Source organism: Globicephala melas, chromosome 17, assembly GCF_963455315.2.
Source record: "Globicephala melas chromosome 17, mGloMel1.2, whole genome shotgun sequence".
NCBI lineage: Eukaryota > Metazoa > Chordata > Mammalia > Artiodactyla > Delphinidae > Globicephala > Globicephala melas.
This window is the reverse complement of record NC_083330.1, coordinates 42,967,813-42,992,292: the sequence shown is the minus strand read 5'-3', so window position 1 is coordinate 42,992,292 and position 24,480 is coordinate 42,967,813. Positions and strand designations below refer to the sequence as shown.

Sequence of the window (24,480 nt, the reverse complement as noted above, 5' to 3'; positions counted from 1 at the left end):
AAAATAAAATATTAATTTCTTATAATTAAGTGGGAAAGTATATGAAAGCAAAATAAATCTCAGATATTAACCGATATTCATGAATTGATAGGTAACCGATACGAGATGTGAATTTATCTATGAAACTTCTCCATGCATAGCAAATGCATTCTAAAATCTATGATATTTTCTACATAGTTCTGTCATGTAATTTCATTTAAATCATAAGTATTTTCTGTCATCTTTAGTCATCCTTAACAATTACTTTACATCAATTATCAAGTGTGATTTAAAAAACTGGACTAAATAGTAAAGCAGGAGGTCAGAATATGTGGTTAATATGGATATAAAATTAAACTTATTTTTATCAATTGATACTTAGTGGACATTTATTTTATCTTATTAAGAGGTGATATTTATAAACCATTATGTAACCTACCAGTTCAAGAGATCTAAAGTCTGAAACCTAGCATGGTATCGAAAGGAAATATCTGATTTTATATTAAAAAATCAATACAAGTTACAGATCATCCTCCTATAATACAAAAAATAAGCAAAAGCATTTTTATCAATTGGTAAAGAAAATCTCAACATATCAAAAGGCTGTGGATACTGACAGGTGGAAGTCTAATGATTCCATAAAATAAACATAACATCCTATTTTAAGAAAAGTAATAGAACACAGAATAATAGTTATGTATAAAACTCCACAAAAATGTATGTTAGCATTTTTACTGCTGTTGTTTATAAATATGGTAAGGAAACTAACTTTTCTTCTAAACCACAAATGTTAGCTTGAACTTCCTTGTGTATATGATCATATTTTAAATTCCTTAAGGGCAGGGATCATGTCTTATTAATATTCCTACCCTCAAAATTACTTATAACAGAGTCTTGCCCATTATAGATATTCAGTAAGTGTTTTCGAGTTACTGAAAATATAAAACCTTTTTTAATATGGTTGGGGATATATGAGTTATATGGAATAAATCTGAATATCTAAGGGAAAACATTAGAAATTTAAAACACTACTTAAAATGAAATCATAACTTCTTCTTTTCCGATTTGGATTCCTTTTATTTCTTTTTCTTCTCTGACTGCTGTGGCTAAAAATTCCAAAACTATGTTGAATAATAGTGGTGAGAGTGGGCAACCTTGTCTTGCTCCTGATCTTAGTCCATCAACAGATAAATGGATAAAGAAGATGTGGCACATATATACAATGGAATATTACTCAGTCATAAAAGGAAACGAAATTGAGTTATTTGTAGTGAGGTGGATGGATCTAGAGTCTGTCATACAGAGTGAAGTAAGTCAGAAAGAGAAAAACAAATACCATACGCTAACACATATATATGGAATCTAAGTAAAAAAAAGGTCATGAAGAACCTAAGGGCAAGACAGGAATAAAGACACAGACCTACTAGAGAATGGACTTAAGGATATGGGGAGGGAGAAGGGTAAGCTGTGACAATGTGAGAGAGTGGCATGGACATATATACACTACCAAACGTAAAATAGATAGCTAGTGGGAAGCGGCTGCATGGCACAGGGAGATCAGCCAGGTGCTTTGTGACCACCTAGAGGGGTGGGATAGGGAGGGCGGGAGGGAGGGAGACAAAAGAGGGAAGAGATATGGGGACATATGCATATGTATAACTGATTCACTTTGTTATAAAGCAGAAACTAACACACCATTGTAAAGCAATTATACCCCAATAAAGATGTTAAAAATTTTTTTTAATAAATAAAACAATAAAAAAGTGGGTTTTTAATTACACAAAAGGAAATAAAAGAAATTGTTTTATGGAAGAATATATTTTATATTTGCATAGGTGATCTAGCTAACAAATAGAAGGGGGAAGGAAAGAAGACTGAGATGTAGGGTGGATTGCAAGAATTCACTTTAAGAAGGAATATAATGATATTATTGGGAGATGATTTTCCATGGGTCTCTTGTGTTTTTGCCTGTCTTACAAGTAGAGGCAGTCAATGCCTTTGTTTCCAATGCTATTTTCAAGGATATCTGTACAGTGTACAGCCTCAGAAGACAAAGATATTGTCTTCCTTCTGAACAAAGAGCAGGTTTGCTTACAGTCTTGTAAGGTACATATAGGGCCTCCCACTAGAGAAAATGGCAGGCATAATTTCTACCCATTATAAAGTTCAGGTTCCTCTCCTGTAATATAATCCACTGTATACAGGTATCACTTGGCCCTCTTCGTGCCATCCTGTAGGAATTAGGCTTAGGGCAGGGACACAAAAAAATGCTAATACTTCGGTAACTGCTAATGCTATAGATAATAAAGTCCTTTGTCTCCATTCCAGGATTCTTGTGTCTCTGGGCAGCATTCATGAAATTATGGCCTGGATAACTTCTTAGCTTAGAGGTAGGGTGAAATCACAGATCCTTTAGAGTACTTGACACATACCTGTTATTGTTTTTGTTTTTATAGGGCTGCTGGCATATTCAGAGGCCTGATATGATTGTTGCTTTGCCAAGGGTGCACTTCCAACAGACACCTCATCCTCCTTCCTTCTGCTAATTGGCATAACAAGAGGAACAGCTATCACAGGCTGCTGGAGAGAGTCAAATGAAAAACTGAATTATTTACTATTTCTTAAGCAGAGAAGGTTAAACACAGCATCATTGAAGAAAGTCCATTGCATGTTGTGGTTGAGGCTTTACTCATTTTTAATTAATAATCACCCATAATCCCCACCCACTCAGAGATAACCATCATTAGCATTTTGATAAATTTTCCCCCAGTGTCTACATATTTTATTTTCAATTGAGGTATAATTGAGGTACGTCTTTATGTGAGTTCCAAGTGCATGACACAGTGATTTGATATTTCCGTACATTACAAAATGATCACCATGATATGTCTAGTTATCATCTGTCACCATACAAAGATATTATAATTGACTACATACCCCATGCTATACATGGGGCTTTATTATTTTAAATCAATGAATCAGTCAATCTCTCTTGCCCTCCCTCTTGGTCACTGTCTCTCACACACACTCACACAGGAACATTTAACAATTTCAATTTTAAATTAGAATTCTGTGCAAAAACCAAGAGAGCTTGGAATTAATTAAAATTTAACATAAATTTTAGTAAGAAGTATAAAGGTAACATGTTAGAGGCAAATCAAAACTGAAATTAACTTTGAAAATTATGATCACTAGTAAATGAAGTTATCCTTATAAAATGATATTTTAGGGAACTACTTCTATAAACTGATTAGGTACATGTTAATATGGACAATCCAATTTTTTTTTGAGAATTGCTGAAAATCTCTATATTGCATCTGACAAAGTGATATCCACAGCATATTTAGAAAGCACAGAAAAATATCTATAGTTAGAGAAAGCTGGAAAACATTACGATCCTATATTGAATGCATGAGTGCTGAGCTGGACAATAAAGCAGCTGTTTCATCTTTATTCACTGAAATAAAGTCTGATGTTACTGCTGATGACGCCCAATACAATCTTGTCAGATTTTTGGCCAAAAAAAAAAAGTTATTTTTAAGTTTTCTTCAGGATCAAAGATCAATGTTGAACTGAGTGGAAAACAATCATCAAATGTTGGGTTTTAGCCACAAATTGAGGAGGAAATTGCAGCTTGGGAAACAACAGATGATAACTGTGATACAGCTGCATCAGATGGTGAATCTGAAGGGGGTTGGTTAGGCTGGAGTGTGGTCTAATGTTACCCTCAACACTACAACATCCACACTTTTATAGATCCAACTTTAAGTTTCACTCAACTTATGGTAACTATTTAATATTATTTAAATTATGAATAAATATTTCAATGAGAACATAGGTACATATATAACCATATAATATAACGGAAAAAAAGCCAAATTATTTTACAAGTTGTTCCCTAGGGTGAGTAAAAGGACAAGAAAACTGATAATGAGAAAATGAAAGATTAAATATATTGTGGAAAACACCACAATGAAGAATATCTGCTTTCATGTTAAGTATTTAGTCAAACTGATAATATTTTTACAAATCTAAATAGGAAATAATATTTAAGAGCTAGATAAGAAATGCTGAGTCTAATTTAAACTTGCTCATCTATAAAACAAGGGGGTGGAGATGTCTACTAGAAAATCCCTTTGTGCTCTAACGCTTAGTGATTCCATAATCCCTTGAATTTCCTGGACATCATTTATAAACCTGGAATTGATGAAGCACTCAAAGAAGTTAGGACCAAGTTTAGAACCAAAATTAATATATAATATGTGATTACAGAAAAATTCCGTGCTGTATAGTGTGATATTTAATTCATGCACAATAGGTGAAAGATGAGATTGATGGAAGCTATGATATTGGAAATACAACAAACAAACAAAAAAATCTTTCTTTTGGTGGTTGAGACTCTGGGTGCATTTTCACATTGGTAAAAATACAGTAAAAGGCCAAATAAAAACCCTTTCTAGGGCTTCCCTGGTGCGTTTTTGGAAATATGAATACCCCAGTCAAAAATATCAAAAGAAGGAGCATTTATTTTTAGCAACCGCCTGTTGCTCTGCTTACATTCTTCTGCCTTCTGGTACAGGATATTCCCCCAAATTTCCATTGTACCCTAGTCCCATATCTGTCCTATTGTTGCCCCATCAATATCCCGTGGTCCCCAAATACCTAAAAAGTCTTTTGTCCCTCTTCCTATAAAATTTTCCTTTATTATTAATTTAATAAATGTAAAAATATAGGAAATTATGAAGAATAAAAGCACATCCATATTTTCATTATAACCAATAATTACTGGCAATTAACAATTTATCATATTTGCTTTTTTTAAGGAGAAAAGTAAAATATTACAGATAAAGCTAAAATCCCCTCTGATTGCTAACTGCCCATTCCTCCCAGAGTCAATCACTATTATGATATTGATACAATCCTTTAATTTTTTACACCCATATTTACTTACACATATGCCATATATATAGTTTATATATAATGTATACTATATATAATATGTGATATATAATAGATGATATATAATATGTAATATATGCAGGGTGGTTTGGGGAAAATATAAGTACTCTCATATTGCATATGTCCTTGGGAAATTGATTTTTGCATTAAATAGAATTTTGAGACTTCCATACTAAAACCTATTGAATAATTTTTAACAAAAAAATAATACATCATGTTAACGTGCCATGTTTTATTTATCTGCTTCGTTAGAGACAGTCATTTAGGTTGTCTCCTATTTTACACCATTGCAAAGAATTCTGCAAGGACAGGCTTATACATGACTCTTTAGGCTCATACGAATGTCACTGTAAGAACACAGCTCTATCAAAAAGTGGAATTTTGGGGTCACAGGCTACGGTCATGTGTAATTTTATTAGACACTGACAAATTTATTAATTTTCACTCACAACAGTAATATACGAGTCCATCCATTTTCTACATTTTCACCACTACTGAATACTAGCCTTTTTTCACACAACAGATTTTAAAAGTGAAGATGATTAGTTATGGGTTGATAGGTGTTGAAACTGGGCAATAAGGTCATAGGGTTCAACTATACTCTCAATTTTCCATGTTGGAGAAAATGTAGAACTGAAATAGTAGATTAAAGGCATTTTTAAAGCATATTTTTGAGATATGCTGAACTGTAGCAAAATAGTAATACTATAAAGTGCTGACGAAAATATAAACTGTGCACCAATTCTGGAAGCAAACTGGCAATATTACAAAGGCCTTAAAATATGCTAAACCACATGCCTAAAGTTACTAGTTACACTTCTAAAAATATATTCTAAGTTAATAATTAAAGAAAAATGCAAATATGAAGATATTTATCCCAATATTATTTGTAACCGAATGATTAGGATTATGGGTATTTATTTGTTTATCTTTTAAATGAAACTACTAGTTTTGAACTTAGAGAAATATATATATTTATATTTAACTTAAAAATACTTATGAAACAATATAATAAAAATAAAATAAAAAATCAAAATCTTTGAAGGTACTTGTATCAATCAAACAAATGTATAATTTACTTAAGCTGCTAGAACGCTACCTGACATTCAGGGATATCTATGGTGTACTGGAGATAACTGCATCACTTATAAAATAACCAATGAAAAATTTATAATACAATGAAATATTATTCAGCCCTAAAAAATAAGAAAATCTTGCTATTTGTGACAACATGGATGGACCTTGAGGCCATTCTGCTGAGTCAGACAAAGAAAGACAAATACCACATTTATATGTGGAATCTAAACAAAACAAAACCCAAAAAACCCAAAACATCAAATTCTACATACAGAGAAGAGAGGGTGTTTGCCAGAGACAGGGGGATTGGGGGAGGGGTGTGTGTAATGGGTAAAGGCAAAGTACTAACTTCCAGTCATAAAACGTAGTGTACGATATGATGACTATTGTTAATAATATGTATTGTATATCTGCAAGTTACTAGGAGAGTAAATATTTTCTCGTCACAAGGGAAAAAATTATTTAACTATGTGTGGTGATGGATGTTAACTAGACTTATAGTGGTGATTCCGCGATATATACAAATATTGGATTGTTATGTTGCTACCTGAAATTAATATACTGTTATATGTCAATTATATCTCAGTAAGAAAAAAATTTACAACTAAATTTTTCTCAAATTGTCCCTGCCATTAGTCTTAACTTCTCCATTATTCATACTCCATATTTTGTTAAACTTTCTAAAATCCAAGTCTATTTATATTAGTTTCCTATACTTCCTCTGTACCATTTGGGATAAAGTCTCAAACACTTACCATTACAAATAAAATCTTTTATGAATTGGTTTTTAATTTCTACCAGTTTCTATAAGAACACTTGGCTCTAGCCTGGAAACACTGAAGGTCCCTTTCTTGCCAAGTTACTTCATCGTCTTTGCCTCTGCTCACAGTTTAGTCTAGAACAATCTTCCTTGTCTGGCTTACTTTTATGACGCTCAGCTCAATTGTCAATTCCTCCTTCTAACACCCATCCTCACCTGATCATGAGAATGTTTCCTTTTATGTTTTCATATACTCCTGTAAATACATCTAACATAGCAATTACAGTCAGCCCTCTGTTCATCTGGAACCTGAGGATACAGAGGGCCAACTGTACTACACCAAGGGACCTAAGCATCGTGGATTTTGGTATCCACAGGGAGGGAGGGCTGGAACCAATCCCCTATGGATACCAAGGGAGGTACCAAGAATGGCATTACTACTACATTCCTTCACATTCTCAAATACACTAAATACCTCTAGAGGAAGGGATATTCTCAACCACGATTTCTGTTTCTATAGCCCCAGTACCTAGAATACTGCACTGTATTCTGTATGTATTTGATAAAAGGAAGCATGAAATGGAGAAGGGATGGCAGAAGTTTCAAATGAAATTAGGACAAAATGAAGAAAAACTTTTAAAAAGATGCTCCTTGAGACACGGGTTGCACTTTTTTAGTTAATTTTTATATTCTTATGTAAATATAAAATTATACACTTTTCTCCTATAAATTAGCTTTAAGTTACCTCAGAAAAAAAATACAAAGCTATTCCAAGTAGAATGTTATAAAATTACAATTAAGTCAATGGGAAAATGCAATTCAATATCACATAAATTTGGCCTCAAAAATTCTTAGTTCTAGAGGGAAGAGATATGGGAACATATGTATATGTATAACTGATTCACTTTGTTATAAAGCAGAAACTAACACACCATTGTAAAGCAATTATACGCCAATAGAGATGTAAAAAAGGGCTTCCCTGGTGGCGCAGTGGTTGAGGGTCTGCCTGCTGATGCAGGGGACGCGGGTTCGTGCCCCAGTCCGGGAGGATCCCACATGCTGCAGAGCAGCTAGGCCCGTGAGCCATGGCCGCTGAGCCTGCGCGTCCAGAGCCTGTGCTCCGTGGCGGGAGAGGCCACAACAGTGAGAAGCCCGTGTACGGCAAAAAAAAAAAAAAAAAAGATGTAAAAAAAAAAAATTCTTAGTTCTGAGATATACTAGATGTGTGAAAATAGGTAAGTTAATCTCAGTAAGCATCAGTTTCTTCATCTTTAAAATGCGAATAATAAAGCCCATCTGTCAGAATTACACATAGAGAATTACACGTAAGTATTCAGGGGACTATAATTAGCTCCTTTTGCTTTGTAATTTAGACCCCTTTAAACACACACATATCCCAAGTCTTTTGCACCAACCATCCCAATACCGAGTTAGGCACACTCAATGCATGTTTGTTGAATAAACCTACAGATGAAGAAGAAATGTAGAGATAATGAAAATGAAAGTTAACATTTTCTAAGCAATTATTATGTATTGGACATTCTGAGAACAAACATGTAGGGACTATGAGGGAAAATAAGCCAGTAAAATAGGACTACCTAACCTAGTCTCTCTAAAGTATCTGCTTTACAAGCAATTGTAGACCAAGTCCCTTTAACAATCAATGCAACTCTACTTTGAACTGTAATTTCTTGTACAGAAATTAAAGAGTAGAATTGCTTGAAAGGGGCAGAAGAATTCTGGTACCTCCATAAATAAAATCAACAGGAGAAATATATAACTCTAACAAATAAGAAAAAAAAGTATTTAGAGAATTATAAAAATTTCTCACCTGCTGCATATGTTTACTGGTTCGCTTCTGAGGTTGATAAATAAGCCAGGTGTATAAGATAGGGTCAATATTAACTGCTAGTCCTTGTACATTACAAAGAAGTACGGCACCTAAAAAACAAGATTTTTAAATTGTTACATTCCTCCTAAAAATAATAAGCTTGATGTCACTTTACACCAATAAGTAGGAGAGCCATAATAAAAAAGATGAACAACAGTAAGTATTGCCACGGATGTGGAGGAATTCAAACCTTCATACATTGCTGGTGGCAACATAAAATAGTGCAAATAATATGGAAAACAGTCTGGCATTTCCTCAGAAAGCAAAATATACAGTTACAATATGACCCAACAATTCTATTCCTAGGTATATACCAAAAGAACTGTAATCAAATATCCACGCAAAAACTTGTACACAAATTTTCATAGCAGCATTATTCACAATAGCCGAAGAGTGGGAAAACATGAATGTCCATGATGAATTGCTGAATGGATTAGCAAAATGTAGCAGAATCACACAATGGAAAACGATTTATCCATGAAAAGGAATGAAGTACTGATACATGCTATAACATGGATAAGCCTTGAAAACATGCTAAGTGAAACAAGCCAGTTACAGAAAACCACGTATTATACGATTCCGCTTACATGAAATAGCCAGAACAGGCAAAACCATGAAGAAAAAAGTAGATCAGTGGATGCTGGGGCCTGGGGGGAGGAAAGAATGGGAAATAACTGCTAGTAGATATATGGTTCTTTTGGGAGTGATGAAAATGTTCTGTAATTAGAAAATGGTGATTGCTGTACAACCTTACAAATATACTAAAAACCACTAAATTATGCACTTTAAAATAATGTACTTTATGGAATGTGAATTATATCTCATTAAATGTGCATTTGCCTTTAAAAAATAATAATAAACTTTATTTTTTAGGCAAACAGCAATTTCTATATTGGCCATGAGAAGGGAATATTATCTCCCTTTTTTGGTTATATTACAGAACTAACTCATGATATTAAAGGAAGCATTATTATAACCACTTAATAAATCACTGTAAATTATAGCTTTAAACGTTCAGAAGCAAAGAGAGAGAGCTGCCTAGATGAAATGCAGGCTAACATTCTGACATGAAACACAAAGACTGAAGTGTAACAAGTTGCAATTCCATCCTACTAACTAAAACATTTTTGTCTCTCTCTAATAAAAAGTAGCTCACATAAACTTAACTAAAGCAGGATATCCCATTCTTAATTTATGTGGGGCAGGTCATATATATCTGTAAATAAGATTTTGCATTTCTACATATATTTTTTGATAAAAATAGTATTAGCTCCACTAGGATGTACAGAATATGAAGGAAGGGGTATTAGTCAGCTTTACTCTCAACTGTATCTCCAGCATCTGAAAAAGTACCTTCCACGTAGTAGGAGCTGAAAAAAGAACCACAATAAATGGTAGACAGATTCTCAGGTTAGTTGAAAAAAGCCCATTTGTTCTATAATATTGCAGATAATTAAAACAGCTAGTACAATTAGTATTAATACCAAGTCCTATGAAAAGTGAACCACAAAGAGACTGAGATACAAGGATGGAGGAGACAAAGCAAGCAAAAGAGAAATTTCCTCCTTTTTCAAAGCTTTGCACAGAATTTTCAAATGAAATTTGCCATGTGTACTCCTGTTCTACTTTACATTGCTACTTCTCCCAGGAACCCCAAATCGGTATAGACTCCTAGGCAACATGCTGAGACAACATAAGCAATCCCTCCTTCCATGTAACAAAGCATGTGCTAGTGAGCAATGATTCACTCAAATACACATATCAGAAAGGAATGATGGGGAGAAGCTAAATACAAGATGACTGCAAAACGGGGGGATCATAACTGAAGTCAATTGGAAAATACAATTTAATATATATTTTTTCCTGTAACAGAATGCAGATTCCTCATAAGAACCTAAATTCTCCTATTTCTCAAATACTACTAATATACAGAATAAAGGCTTAACATGCTATATTATATTAAGGAAAATAAAATAAGACTCCCAAAATTATATCCAGTTTTCAAATAATTCTAACAGCTCTACTATGGCAGAGACTATCAACTTCACAAACTAACAAAAATATAGTATCTAGATATATGAGTATATATAGCAAGAGCTAATTTGAATAGTGTTCTTGTTTTAAACAACTCATTCTATCAAAATATGTTACTAGGTGAGAAACAGAATTTGGCCTGAAATATGAAAGACTATTAATCAAATCCTTTTTATTTTAAAGAAATGTGTTGAACACATTTAAATAGAGTTCAAAAATTCATTTAAATTCAAGAATACATAATTCAATCATAAAAGTTAAAAGACTTTTCTAAAATCCATATACAGAAATAAAATTACATTTAGATTTAAATTACTATGAACTGCTTGCTGTCACATGAACCCACAATATTTTATAATTAATATCACATAAATATTAAAGACACCAAAATAATACATGGTTAACAATAAAGAATGTATTTCACCAAAAGAAGGAATTACCACAAGAAAAAAACTTTGGGATCCAGAAGACAAAGGATCCAACACAGGAAAAAAGTGACCCAGGATGACAATAGTGAATTAGTGACAAGTATATGGAAAACTTAGAAACAACAAACAATTAATAAATACAGGAAAAACAAATGTTATAAAGAAAAGGATAACTAACCATAGGATAAACATGACCATACCATGAATAATATCTACAGACAGAACTATGTAAATTCTGAAAAAAATGAATTCATTGATTAATCAAATGTATAATACAACAATATCATACATTTGATTACTGGGGGTATGGGTACATAAGAGGAATGTGTGATGGGCGCTGAAGAGGGTAAAAGTTAGCCAATTATCATTTTCCACAGTAAGATAGCAATGAATAATGCTGTAAAATGAACAATCAAGAAAGAGCAAGAGGGCTTCCCTGGTGGCGCAGTGGTTGAGAGTCCGCCTGCCGATGCAGGGGACATGGGTTCATGCCCCAGTCTGGGAAGATCCCACATGCCGCGGAATGGCTGGGCCTGTGAGCCATGGCCGCTGAGCCTGCGCGTCCAGAGCCTGTGCTCCGCAACGGGAGAGGCCACAATAGTGAGAGGCCCGCGTATGCAAAAAAAAAAAAAAAAAGAGCAAGAGAAGCCAAGTTATTTAAAAACATGGACGTAAACACCAAAATAATTACCAAAAAGACTTTTGAAAAGGGAACATTAAAAAACAGGTGCAGGTGACATGAGGGAGAATATAACTGGGATTCTCAAAATGGGGACAACAGAAAAGAGAGGTAGATGAGCTTTAGATTTCCTTGCTGAGGAATATCCTTATAGCCACTAGCAAAATGCAGAATAAATTTTTCTCTTTGAGAGATGTCTCCAATTCATTGTAACATTAACAGCCACAAATTAAGATCTGTGAATGAGTTCCATAACAAAAAAAATCAGCAAGCACTGCAGAAGGCAAGTGAGCAAGAGCCAGAAAAAAGAACAAACAAGTTTAGACTTTCAAGCACTGAAGATATTTGAATACAGAAAAACAGCTATGGGGACTTCGCTGGTGGCGCAGTGGTTAAGACTCCACGCTCCCAAGGCACGGGGCCTGGGTTCAATCCCTGGTCCAGAAACTAGATCCCACACGCATGTCACAACTAAGAGTTCACAGTCCACAACTAAAGAGCTGGCGAGCCACAACCAAGGAGCTGGCAAGCCGCAACTAAGGAGCCCACCTGCCGCAACTAAGACCCAATGCAACCAAATAAATATTTTTTAAAAAAACAGCTATGTAGAAAACATTTAAAATAAAAAAGTACGCAATCATGAAGGGGAACAAACAATGAGAAAGTAACAGCAAAGAACACATTTTAAAGAAAAATGGAAATTACAGAAATGACAGATTTAGTTTTTGAAGTAAAAAACTCATTGGACAGGTTAAATAGCAGATTAGACATAGCTGAAGAGAAAATTAATAAAATAGAAGAAACACAGTAAGATAATTTAGAATGTATCTGAGATAGAAAAATGAGAGAAAACAGTTAAAATGATGTTAAGGGATATGAGGCCTGAGTAAGAAGAACAAACATATACTTAATTAGATTCCAGAATGAGTTACTAAGGAATGAGAAGAGGTAACATTGTTAAAAAATAATGGCTGAGGGACTTCCCTGGTGGTCCAGTGGTAAAGTATCCGTCCTCCAATGCAGGGGATGCAGGTTGGATACCTGGTCAGGGAACTAAGATCCCACATGCCACGGGGCAACTAAGGCCATGCGTGACAACTACTAAGCTCGCATACCTCAACAAGAGAGCCCACACACCACAACTACAGAGCCCACACGCCGTGAAGCCCACGCACCACAGCTACAGAGTGAAAAACCCACATGCCACAACTAGAGAGAAGCCCGCGCACTACAACAAAGAACCCGCATGATGCAACTAAGACCAGATACAGCCCAAAAAAAAGAAATAAAGAAAAAAGTGGCTGAGAATTTTACAGAATTGCCAAAAGATATTAAGCCTCACACCTAAGAAGCCCAAAGACTCCAAACTGGATAATTAAAAATAAACCTATATTAAACAAACAAACAAAGAAGAAACAAAACACTGAAGAGAAAAAGAAGATCAGAAAAGAACCCTAAATAAAAAGAAAGATGTCCTGAGGTATAGAAAAGCAAATAAATTGACAATCAACTTCTTAGCAAATAGTCAATGATATTCATTACGTGATTTTTCTTCAAAACTTACATATATTCTTTTGTATGCACCAAGTGTTACCATTAAAAGATGATAAAAGAAGAAAAAGATAAATTAAATTGATTTTAAAAGTAAATCTATCAGGATAAGTTTTGTTCTAATATTATACATCTCAAGTACAAGCCACATAGAAACTATTCTTTAAATTATGATGAAAATATGCAAAAAACCTATATAAACAAAGCAGTTATAAATTTAAAAGAATACAAACTTCAAAAGACAAAAGTAAATTAAGGAATTACAGAATTCTCCATATGAGGCAAGTTATTTTAATAGTCTTTTCATATGTGCCAAAAACTAAGCATGTTGAGTAAATTTTTAAAAACTTTCTCAGTAAGTTATTAGCACACCTTTAAAATTGGGATGGTAGAGAAAGGGAAAGGAAAACAAATGTAAATAGGTAAATATTTTCACATGGACAATTAATTCTGAAAGTCTTATTTTATTTTAATGAAAAAGTTAAATACTTCACCAACAAATATTCAATTAAGTCACATAATTGCATTATACCAAAAATGACTAAATGACTTATAGCCAGGTTTGAACTTTATGAATGTTAAACAGGTAATAAAAGAGAATAGTCTATTAATTTACCAACTTAGCTAAAATTATAATTTAGAATAATGTTCTCCTAAATTTAAGGGATATTTTTATATTATATTCAATTTATGAGACACAGCCTTTAAAAATAACACACAAGTTTTGACATATAAGTGTGCAGACAATTAGTGTGATAGTTGACTCAGAACAGATCCTCCATAAATCACTAAAATTTGGCAATATATTATTCTGTTTAATTTTAGCCTGGGAGACAACTAATGAGAAAAGTGTGCTTTACTCCTCTGGTCACTGCCAAAATGGCTCACTTATCCACATTCCATTCAGGCTTTACCAATTAGTTAAACCAAGGCACCACTGTCATTTTCAGTTACATCCTAAGCTGAAGAATGAGAACTGAAGTAAGGGTTAGACACCAAAGATGCAGAGCATTAAAATTAAACATACATCCTTCTTATCAGCTACAGAAACCTTGTCAACCAATGAGACTGTCCTGTAAAATATCAAGTTATTAATAGGAAAAAGTACCCTGCATTTATCTTAAACCAATGAATGAGACAAAAAACACAGACATATTAATCTTCATCTAAGTTTAAGTGGCTAAAACTCACTATTTTTCTATTATGCAACTATAGTAAAGTACGAACTTTTTAGATGCATAGTGCTCTTAAGAAATTGTTACTCTTAGTTTTAAGAATAATTTCAAAACTTTTGGCTACATAGTTAAATAAACAAAAAAGGAAGAACCAATACTTCAAAAACAAGGGTGGGGAATAAAAGGCAAGATAGAGTAATCAGACACTAAAAAAATGACAGAGCAGGGATGAGCTGCCAACTACTGGCAACCTTCCTTATCCAAGGTAATTGTCAAATTTAGTATAAATGAATCATAAGATTTTTAGGTATGTGTGTATGGTAGCTCATGTTACTTAATTAATAATTATTTCCCCTTCTCTTAGGATATAGAAAATCACAAGAGAACTCTATCCCATTGTAACAATAAGAACAAGCCATGTAACCTATCAAAGCTTTTCAACATTCATCAGACAGATTTTTTATGAACAAAAATCATAAAAGTGAAAGGCCCCTCATAGGGCAGAAGGAATGAACAGTGGCTTTTATTCTTGGCACAGCAGTAGGAGGAAAAGAAAGTGGATAAGAAGAAAACAACTGACCTTTTAACAAATGTTTAGAGTTAGTTAGGGGCAGACATGACAGTTTAGAATCTCTGCAAACCGTAGACACAAGGGGAATCTACCCACCTGCCATCTCTTTTCAACAAGCCTCCACCAAATGTTCATAAGAATAACAGGGGACAGGACTGGACAGATGAGAAAGATCCCACTGAGATGCAGGGACATGGAGCCTGATGAAGTCTGAGTGCAAAGAAGGAGAACCGAGAGAAATCTCACAGCCACTCTGAACATTTCAGTGAGCACCAAGCAGGGCAATCTGTGCTAGGAGAAGAAAAGAGGAACTAAGAGAGATAGATCCCTCCATAAGGACAGATGAAAACGGCATGCTGAAGTCTGAGGGTAGGTCAGGAGAACTGAGTGAAAGTCACAAACCATACTAAAAGAAAAATTCTGATCCTGCTCTCAAAAATATCTGAAGTCTGGGGTGACTTAATATAAGTAAAGCAGGATCAGAACAAGCTCAACCACAGAATAGAAAGCAAAGACCAAACCCAACGCAACTACACCAAAAACATGACAAAATAAGAGGCATGCCCTTCTGTGGGCATAAGCATTATTTACCATAGGTTCTATTCTTTTTACATACAATGTTTGGCATTCAATTTAAAAAAAAAGATTATGAAACACACAGTAAAACAAAAAGAAATACTATCAAAAGAGAAAACAGGGGCTTCCCTGGTGGTGCAGTAGCTGAGAGTCCACCTGCCGATGCAGGGGACACAGGTTCGTGCCCCAGTCCGGGAAGATCGCACGTGCCGCGGAGCGGTTGGGCCCATGAGCCATGGCCGCTGAGCCTGCGCATCCGGAGCCTGTGCTCCGCAGCAGGAGAGGCCACAACAGTGAGAAGCCCGCGTACCGCAAAAAAAAAAAAAAAAAAAGAGAGAGAGAGAAAACAGTCAATAGCACCAGTCCCAAAGGTGGCAGATACGAGAATTATCAAACAGGGACTTTAAAAGAACTCATAAATATGCTAAAGAATGTAGTGAAAAAGGTAGACAAGCATGAACTGAAGGGGAATTGCAACAGAGAGACAGAAACTATTAACAAAAGCCAAACAGAAATCCTAGAATTTGAAAAATATAGTATCAGAGGTAAAGGATTCTTTAAAAATTTCTTTCTAAAACTTATGAATGATATCAACTGACAGATTCAGCAAACCCAAGAAAAATAAAGGAAAAGAAAACCAGATCTACACACATCATGACCAAAATGAAGAAAACCAAAGATAGAAAAAAATGTTGAAATCATACAGAGCAAAAAAAGGCACAATAGACATAAGGGAACCATGATAAGGACAATTTCTCATCAGAAACAATGGTGGCCAGAAGACAGTGGAATGATACCTTTAAAGTGCTAAAAGAAAAGACAGCCTAGATTTCTATATCCATTGACAATATCCTTTTAAAATGAAAACAAAACAAAAAAGACAATTTGTCACCCGAAGTCTTGCCCTACTAAAAATTATTAGAGAAGTGCTTTAGTCCAAAAGAAAATTATGCCAGATAGAAACTCAATTCTAGAAAAGAAATGAAGGGCACCAGAAAGAATAAAATATGTTGGTCAATAAAACAGACCTCTTTAAAACATTCTATTTTAGTTACATGTATATACACACACATACACACACAAACGTACATCAATGTTACTGTCAAACCCAATTTAGATTAAATAAAAAATATACATTGAACACATTTGTGTACACATGTACTTTTTTATTTCCATCTATCCAAAGTCTGCACATCCTTTCATTCAAATTAGCTTCCACCATTAACACTTCTTACCACCACTGCCCTTCCCATTCTCTGGCCAGCTGCAATACTGAGTATTATAGAGCTCATTTTAGCCACTGACTCAATTTCATTTTCTCAGTATATAAGAATGTCGTAAGTTAAGAATAAGGATGGCAGAAGAGGTTATGAGTGCTTTAGGAAATTGCAGAATGTGTGAAATAGTGACACATTCAGAAAGACCCATCTGTGTTCCCTGGTCATGAATTCAAAGTGAGTGAACTCATCCTGGTTGCATGTTTTTCTCCAGTCCAGTTGAGGTCCACAGAAGGAAGACAAATTGGACTTCAAAAAGACTCTGCTTGTTATTTTATATTTCCTATTGGTGTTCTTCTTTTTTCTCCCCAGATCAAATAGTTACTTAATCAGTTTTATCAGGTATTAAGTTAATAACTGGTTTCCTTCTCACTCTTATGTCTTATTTCTCAATTGGAACAGAATTCATAAATGAGATTTAATGGTAACCTCAAACCATAAGTGTCAGTAATTAATACTTTGTGATGTTTCAAACTTTTTACCTCTGATTTTATATTTATGGCTTAAAACCCTAAAACCATAAAGGTATTTACAAACAGCTTTGAGAGGAAAAAGCTTAGAATTTCTAAAAGGTAAGAGATACCAGAGACACAAGTAAAGGCAAAAATCAGACTAGAACAAAATATTAGGAAAAAAATAACAAAGACAATATTCATGACATAGGAAGACCTAAAAATTACTAAGCAAAAAAGATATAAAAACAAACAGGACAAGGGCGGCGCGGGGGAGGGAAGCTGGGACGAGGTAAGAGAGTAGCACTGACATATAAACACTACCAAATGTAAAACAGATAGCTAGTGGGAAGCTGCTGCATAGCACAGGGAGATCAGCTCGGTGCTTTGTGATGACCTAGAGGAGTGGGATAGGTAGGGTGGGACGGAGGCTCAAGAGGGAGGGAATATGGGGATATATGTATGTGTATAGCTGATTCACTTTGTTGTATAGCAGAAACTAACACAACATTGTAAAGAATTATACTCCAATACAGATATAAAAAAAACAACCAAACAGGAAAATGGGCAAAGAATATAAAAAGACAACTCACAAAATAAATACAACTGGCCTTCACTAATGCTCAACATTACTAACAGCTAAAGAAATTAATGATAAAACAATAAGATAATTTATCAGTGATAGATTAACAGAAGCTTAAATGAATTAAAGTCTATTACTGGTAAAGCTCTGAAGAATAAAGCACTCCCATGCTCTGCTGAAAGAAATGTAAACTAGTACAGTCTTTTTGAAGGCTATTTTGGAATCACCTATTAAAATTTTAAACGCACAATTCACTGATCCAGCAATTTTAGTTCTTGGAATCCTACATAAATATTTGTAGATGTTCTTAAAATATGTGCACAAAGATGTTCACTTGTAGTATTATTTACAGTAATGAAAATATGTAAAAAAAATCTATGTCTACAGTCAAATTATAATTATTTAATGTTACACCACTCAGCTATTAGACGATGAAGTAGAGAGTATATAATGACACAAAAATAAGTGCAGAATAGTATATAACATAATAATAGTTAATAGTGTAAGCATAAAACATGCTTATATATATTTAAAGATAAAATAGTGATATCTCTAGGTATATGTAGGTAAAAATATCAGTGATATACTATATAAAAAAAAAGATTTGCAAGTACATGAACCAAGCTGTATATAAACCAAGGTAGAACAAACATATCACTTCATGATATAAAGATAACATATTACTATATTATTTATATTCTAAAACCATGAAACTACATCCACATTTTTCCTGATCAAAATTTTCAATTTCAGTGAAAAATTCAGTTCGTGTAAGAAACAAAAGCAAAAACTTGATTCACCACAAGTAAAAACCATTTAGAAAATTACCAGATCTCATAAAAGTCTCTCTTTTATTTATCTTCAGTGTGTCATTGTTCTTTACTCAGGACTTTCATTATTCAGAATCCCCATCCCCGTATCCTGCACCAAATCAATGTAAACAAATATGGGATCCTGTAACTAGAAAATAACTTTTAAAAGCAATTCTTCACTTTAAACTGGATTTTTTAGAATTATCATATGATCCAGCAATCCCACTCCTGGGCATTTATCAGAACAAAACTATAATTCAAAAAGATACATGCACCCCTACGTTCACAGCAGCACTGTTTACAATAGCCAAGACACAGAAGCAACCTAAAAAACCACTGACAAATGGATAAAGAAGGTGTGGTGTATATACACAATGGAATACTGCCAACCATATAAAAGAACTAAATAATGCCATTTGCAGCAACATGGATACAACTAGAGATGATCATACGAAGTAAAGTAAGTCAGAAAGAGAAAGACAAATACCATCTGATATCACATATGTGGAACCTAAAATATGACACAAATATGACACATCTATCTATGAAACAGAATCATGGACATAGAGAACAGACTGGTGGTTGCCAAGGGGGGTTGGGACAGGAATGGAGTGGGAGGTTGGGGTGAGCAGATGTAAGCTTTTATACATAGAATGGATAAACAACAAGGTCCCACTGTAGAGCACAGAGAACTATATTCAGTATCCTATGATAAACTATAATGGAAAAGAATATATTAAAAAATGTATATATTTATACAACTGAATCACTTTTGCTGTACAGCAGTAATTAACACAACATTGTAAGACAACTATACTTCAATAATAAATAAATAAATTTTGTTTATTTTGTTTTACTGGAAAATATAAGCAAAATATAGATTATAAATCAACACATAATCATTACAAAATTTATTATCATTGACTCACATACCTCAGTAAAATCTTTTCTATTGCTAATATGACAGTTTGATTCATTTCAAATATTTCTGCATCTCTTTTATATATAGGCCCAAAACTCCAACATACATCTTAATTATATTAGCATATATTAAATAACCTAAGGCTATGTGCACTGCAAAGATACTGCAAAGAATATGATAGAATTACCTTTTGAATTAATGATGCATAAAAAATGAATTAATGTACAACTTGGAATAAAGCAGTATTTAGTTTGGTTTAAGTATTTTAAAGCCAATACTGATCATCTCTGATCATGCTTAATTCTAAATAATTAATAATGTACTGATTTAGCATTTTAATCTTACTGACTCTATGAAGTTACATCTGACTTAAATTTTAAGCATACAGAATTGAGGATCATATGTATGTATCTCTTTCTATAGATAATAGCAGGAAACTTAATAAATGTTTTTTATTATAATGATTCTTAAAATCAACTGAAAGAAGAATCTTCAAAGTCATCCACACTAAATGGGGTCTATAGTTTTTAAATTCCATGTACCAGCAGTGGTTAGAAAGGACTCTTTCAAAATTATGATAATATTCAGCAAACTAACTAGGAGACAGAATATACATTTTGATTTAATTATAAAATCTTTGAATTACTAAATTTTTTATTAATAATGATAAATCTTAACTTGGAAATTAAAAGCAATGCTTTTTTAACCAAAACCCAACAAGCATGTATTTTCTGATACTTAATAGCATTACTTCTCATTTCATTTAAAATCTCATGGCATAAATCATAGGATAGATTTCTAGCATTCTTTTAATCCCAGGACACTGCCCTCCATTCCATCAGTCATCCTTCTCCAGCCAACTTATTTCTTTCACTTTTTCAGAAAGTAAGGCTGCTTTTTAAATACAAGAACCCTAGGATCACCATGTTTCAAACATAAATGAAAATTTTTTTAGAAAATTGCTTATCCGCATGTATCAAAACAAACAAATCCCCAATATTTATGTTTTTCACAAAGTAACCTGAAACTGATTTTTTCCCCCAACTTGAGTTCCCTTTGGGGGAAAAAAACCAATGGCTGAGGAAAATATAAATTTGCATGTTTAATTTACCCTACTCACTATTTTCCAAAAATACTTACTAGAGCACTTGATGGTTATCTGGAATCTTATTCTATTTACACCATACAGACCACCATAAATAACAGCAGGTCTCTGAAATATGCCTATGTTTTATTCTACCTTGCTATGGTTCCAGTTTTGACATCTTTCCTCTGTAACTCAGACATAAAACACTACAAGATACACATAAATTTGAAGAGCAGGCAACTTTAGCCTTATATAGAGTTCTCAAGGTTACAAAGCTTACGTGGGTGTGAAGATTGGTTGATAAAATTAGAAGCTTTAAAATTCAAGGACTTCTGGATTCTGCATAGGATTCTAGTATTAATTCAAATTCATGGTTGCCAGCCGTTAAAAGAATTAAGAAGTCATTAATATTCCTGGAGTTCAAATTGGATTAGAATCTTCTGTAACATTAAAGATTAATGTGGAGCAAGTATATAAAATACAGAACACAAGGAATAGCTATAGCTATTAAAACCAACCACAATTATAAAATATATTAATTTCATACTACCTCATTACTTTAAAAAAACCATTGAAGCTTTGAGTGACATGTGATTTAAAACTATTTTAAATAAGTTTGCCAAATTTAACTCCAAAACTCCTAGACATACAATTTTCAAAGTTTAAATCAAAATACTAGCAAGGATATGGTATAACTGATAGTGTAACCCAGGCTTCAGTCTATAGACTATGAGATATTTTAGTAAAATTATTTTAATAAAGTATTTTGGAACACAACCATGCCCATTTGTTTACATGTTGTCTATGGCTGCTTTTGTATGAAAACAGCAAAACTGAGCAGCTGCTAGAGAGATTATATGGTCCACAAGCCTAAAATATGTATAGTATACGGCCCCTTAAGAAAAAATTTGCTGATTCCTGTTAACACATTGCTGGTAGGAGTTTACTATAACAATTTTGCATATGAATTTGGTAATAAAAAGTTAATACCTTTTAACTAATTAATTTCATTTCCAGAAATCTATACTGAACAAATATAGGAATTGTTTAATATTAACAATTTCACATACAGTTATTTGTAATAGAAAATATTCGAAATGATCTAAATCTCCAAAAATGAGGACTGGTTATGCAAACTGATGTATTCAAGTGACAAGCCAGTACATGTTCATTAAAATGATGGTTATGAGGATTATGTAATAATAAGAAAATTCTTAGGACATAAACAGAAATTTTAAATACAGTCTAATACAAGGTAAATAAATAGCAAGGGAAAAACTAGAAGAACATATATAAAAGAAATTTCAGTGGTTTGTGACTGGTTGATGGGTTAATTTTGTTTTCTGCTTTCTAGATTTTCTAACTTTCCAAATTCTATTTACTAAAGATATAATTACTTTTACAATAAAAACTTAAAACAATATATGTAAACATCTGAAGATTTCATGTGTTTAGCTGACTGTTATTCCTCTGCTTAAACACTGTCTTCCCAATCTCCTTTGCATTAAATGTAAACTTCTCATCATAGTCTACAAAGTCATGCAAGATCTGACTCACCTCTCTCTGAAATCTCATCTCTGACAGTCTTCAAGGGTGACTATATTCCATCTACCCTTGAACACGCCAAATTCTTTGTTATTCCTTCAGTCAATCTCTCTAATCCTTCACAGAGGCCTGCCTCTGACTACTCTATTAAGTTTTCATCAAGTATCTTTGTTTAATATTTATGATTATATAATTTTCTGTTTACGCATTATCTACCTCCTCAGAGACAATATAAGCTCATGAGATCAGGGACTATCTTCACTGTTCATATATGACCGATGCCAAGCACAGGGTTTGGCACATAGAAAACACTAAATTTAATGGATGAATATATGAATAAAGTTTTACATTTACCTTTAATCTTTCAAGCACTTATTATTAAGTGTTGCTTCATTTCATCCAGAAGTAATTATTTTAAAATATTTTCAAATCAAAGAATACTCCAAATATTACTCAATATAAGACACACTTTGATTACTGATAACAAACAGCTCTCTCTCCAGCCTGTTTTCCAATATTCCAATGTGACACTATTTCATGTATGTTGTATTAAGACTTTAAACTGATTATATAAATTATATAGGCTATGTGGAGATATGTTATGGTCCACAAAAACTAGGAAGAAAATACTGTTAATCAATATTAACATTTGGCTGTAGATTAGACTCCTAATACTTGAGGACTTAAACCCCAGCTGCCTCAACATCTATGTCTACACTGTAGCCACATGAAGCTGGTATCCGGAAACAAATATATTTCTTAAAGATATAATTGGCATCACATAAATTTTTTCTTTAATGTTTTATGATGAACATTTTCCTGTGTTGTTATTGTTTTTTACTCTCTAGCATTCTGTTCCCCTGTCTCAGATACCTCTAATTCACCCCTTGAGCCTAAATCATTCCAGCAGTGCAGTGGTGACCAGCACTACCTGGCTTCCTAAACAACTCCATACAGGGCAAAGTGACTGAGCCTAGACCTGTGCCTATCCAACATGTCTCTTGCCTCTGGATCCAGGGCTCACAGATGACTCCTGAGATATGGAGCAGTACAGTTCCTCATTCAGTGCCCATAACTACATGCAGAAGCTGGAGGAGCAGCAAAGTTAGTGTCCTGAGGAATAGAACCTTGACCAATGGAGTATGTGAGCAAGGGGGAAAAAAATCTCTCCCAGAAAGAACTGTCCTGGGAAATAGTGGTATATAACTAGATTATACATCCCCATACTGTTCTCCCTCCTTTGCTGACTCATAACCTTAATCCTTCAACTATAATTGCTAGTAATAGTAGTACATAACCCTTTCTCTTAGGCTTTGCTTTCTGAGGAACCCCCCAAAATCTTCTTTTGTTTCTTCTGGTAAAAGCACTCAAGTTCCCTTTGGGAAATTATCACACACACCCCCCGAAATCATATATAGTTGAGTGGGATTATCAATCAAGGTGTTCTATACTTCCCTGCCCAAAGAATATGCATGTGACTGAAACCAAGTGTCTTAAATTGATCTTAAATTACCTATTCAAACCTATGTCTATTTCATTTTACCTCATTCATATAATTTGGTCAGCCCTCTCTCCTTCTCTCCCTCCCTTTCTTCCATTCTTTAGCTATCATTTATAGATCTAATACATATAAGATATTGTGCTAGGTATTCAAGGTACAATGATAAATGATTTCTGACTGGATTCTAAAGGAGTAGGATTCTGCCAACTTGACAAGAAGCAGGAAAGGACATTCCAGGAACAAAGACCTGCTTGTGCAAAAACATGGATAAAAGAGAGGACAGTATCTTTAAGAACATACAAGTAATCTTAAAAGGCTGGAGCTGAAAATATGAATATGAACATATGACTAGACCATGAATGCCCATTCCAAGGAGTAGTATTTTACTCTGAGGGTGTTAAATACCACTGAAGATTTTCAGGCTGGAGAAAATGATATCGCAAATGTGCATTTCAGAAAGATGAAAATGAACAGAGCATGGACTATGGACTGAGGGGTTACAGGCAAAATAGGTAATATTTGATACTTTTACAATTAATCAGGCATTCAGGACATAAACCACAAGGGCACAGCCTGAGAAGTAAAAGTCAGAAATATTTTATTTGAGGGGTAGAAATAACA

General features: G+C 33.8%; 1 protein-coding gene across 1 annotated transcript in view; it reads right to left on the bottom strand.

Moving 5' to 3' along the window:
* VPS13B (vacuolar protein sorting 13 homolog B) overlaps positions 1-24,480 on the bottom strand; it is a 798,623-nt gene that overhangs the window by 472,053 nt on the left and 302,090 nt on the right. Inside the window, exons 20-21 of the mRNA XM_060287492.2 lie at positions 8,607-8,716; positions 2,412-2,559 (exon numbers count right to left, since the gene is read on the bottom strand). Coding sequence (XP_060143475.1) covers positions 2,412-2,559; positions 8,607-8,716 — 258 coding nt within the window. The remainder of the gene's footprint in view (positions 1-2,411; positions 2,560-8,606; positions 8,717-24,480) is intronic.